Below are 778 nucleotides of genomic sequence, written 5' to 3' on the forward strand. Positions count from 1 at the left end.
CAAGATCGCCGGGGGCCTCCTCGACCTCTCCGCCGTCAGTAGGGCCATCCTCGGCCTGCGGGAGAAGTTCGAGCAGGCCGAGATCGAGACGCCCACCAGGGTCGATGTCACGGGCGCGAGGACTCCGAGTTCGGGGACGCCCGCGGGAGAGAGGGCGACGCCCGTGAACGAAACGCCCGCACACGCGCGAATTGAGACGAGCCGTACGCCCGTGGAGGAGAGGGCGTCCACGCCCGTAGATGAAACTCACGCCACGCCCGAAGAGATATCTGCGTCCACGCCCGTAGATGAAACTCACGCCACGCCCACGGAGGAGATGACTGCTTCCACGCCCGCAGACGAGACTTCACCCGAGGATACATCCGATACGCCCGAGACCTGCTCTACGCCCATGGAGGAACAGCCCATCACGCCCACGACGACCACACCCATTACACCCGCAGTAGAGGCGCCCACGCCACCCACGAGGACCACCACCACGCCCACACCTCCGCCCGCGAAACCAACGAAACCCCCCCTCTCTCGCAAACCCGCTCTACCCTTCCGGCCGCCCACGATTACGCCCAGACCGACGAGCTTATACGGACTCGAAATCACTCTTCCTGGCTCCTCACCCCCGCCCATCCTCGCCTCGCCTCTGACCTCAAAAACCACGCCCACCACCTCCACCACGCCCACCGTTGACGCGAGCACGCAGACGCTTCCCGAAGACACGGGTTTGAGGACCCGAGCGAGGACCCGAGACAGCCTACCCGCGTCTGGGACTCTGCTGAGTGAG

General features: G+C 65.6%; 1 protein-coding gene across 1 annotated transcript in view; it reads left to right on the forward strand.

Moving 5' to 3' along the window:
* Positions 1–778, forward strand: part of LOC119590556 (tripartite motif-containing protein 55-like) — a gene marked incomplete at its 3' end in the record, with an annotated part of 10,280 nt that overhangs the window by 3,410 nt on the left and 6,092 nt on the right. Inside the window, 1 exon segment of the mRNA XM_037939219.1 lies at positions 276–773. Within this exon segment, the coding sequence (XP_037795147.1) occupies positions 276–773 (498 nt within the window).

Source organism: Penaeus monodon, chromosome 27 (assembly GCF_015228065.2).
Source record: "Penaeus monodon isolate SGIC_2016 chromosome 27, NSTDA_Pmon_1, whole genome shotgun sequence".
Lineage (NCBI taxonomy): Eukaryota > Metazoa > Arthropoda > Malacostraca > Decapoda > Penaeidae > Penaeus > Penaeus monodon.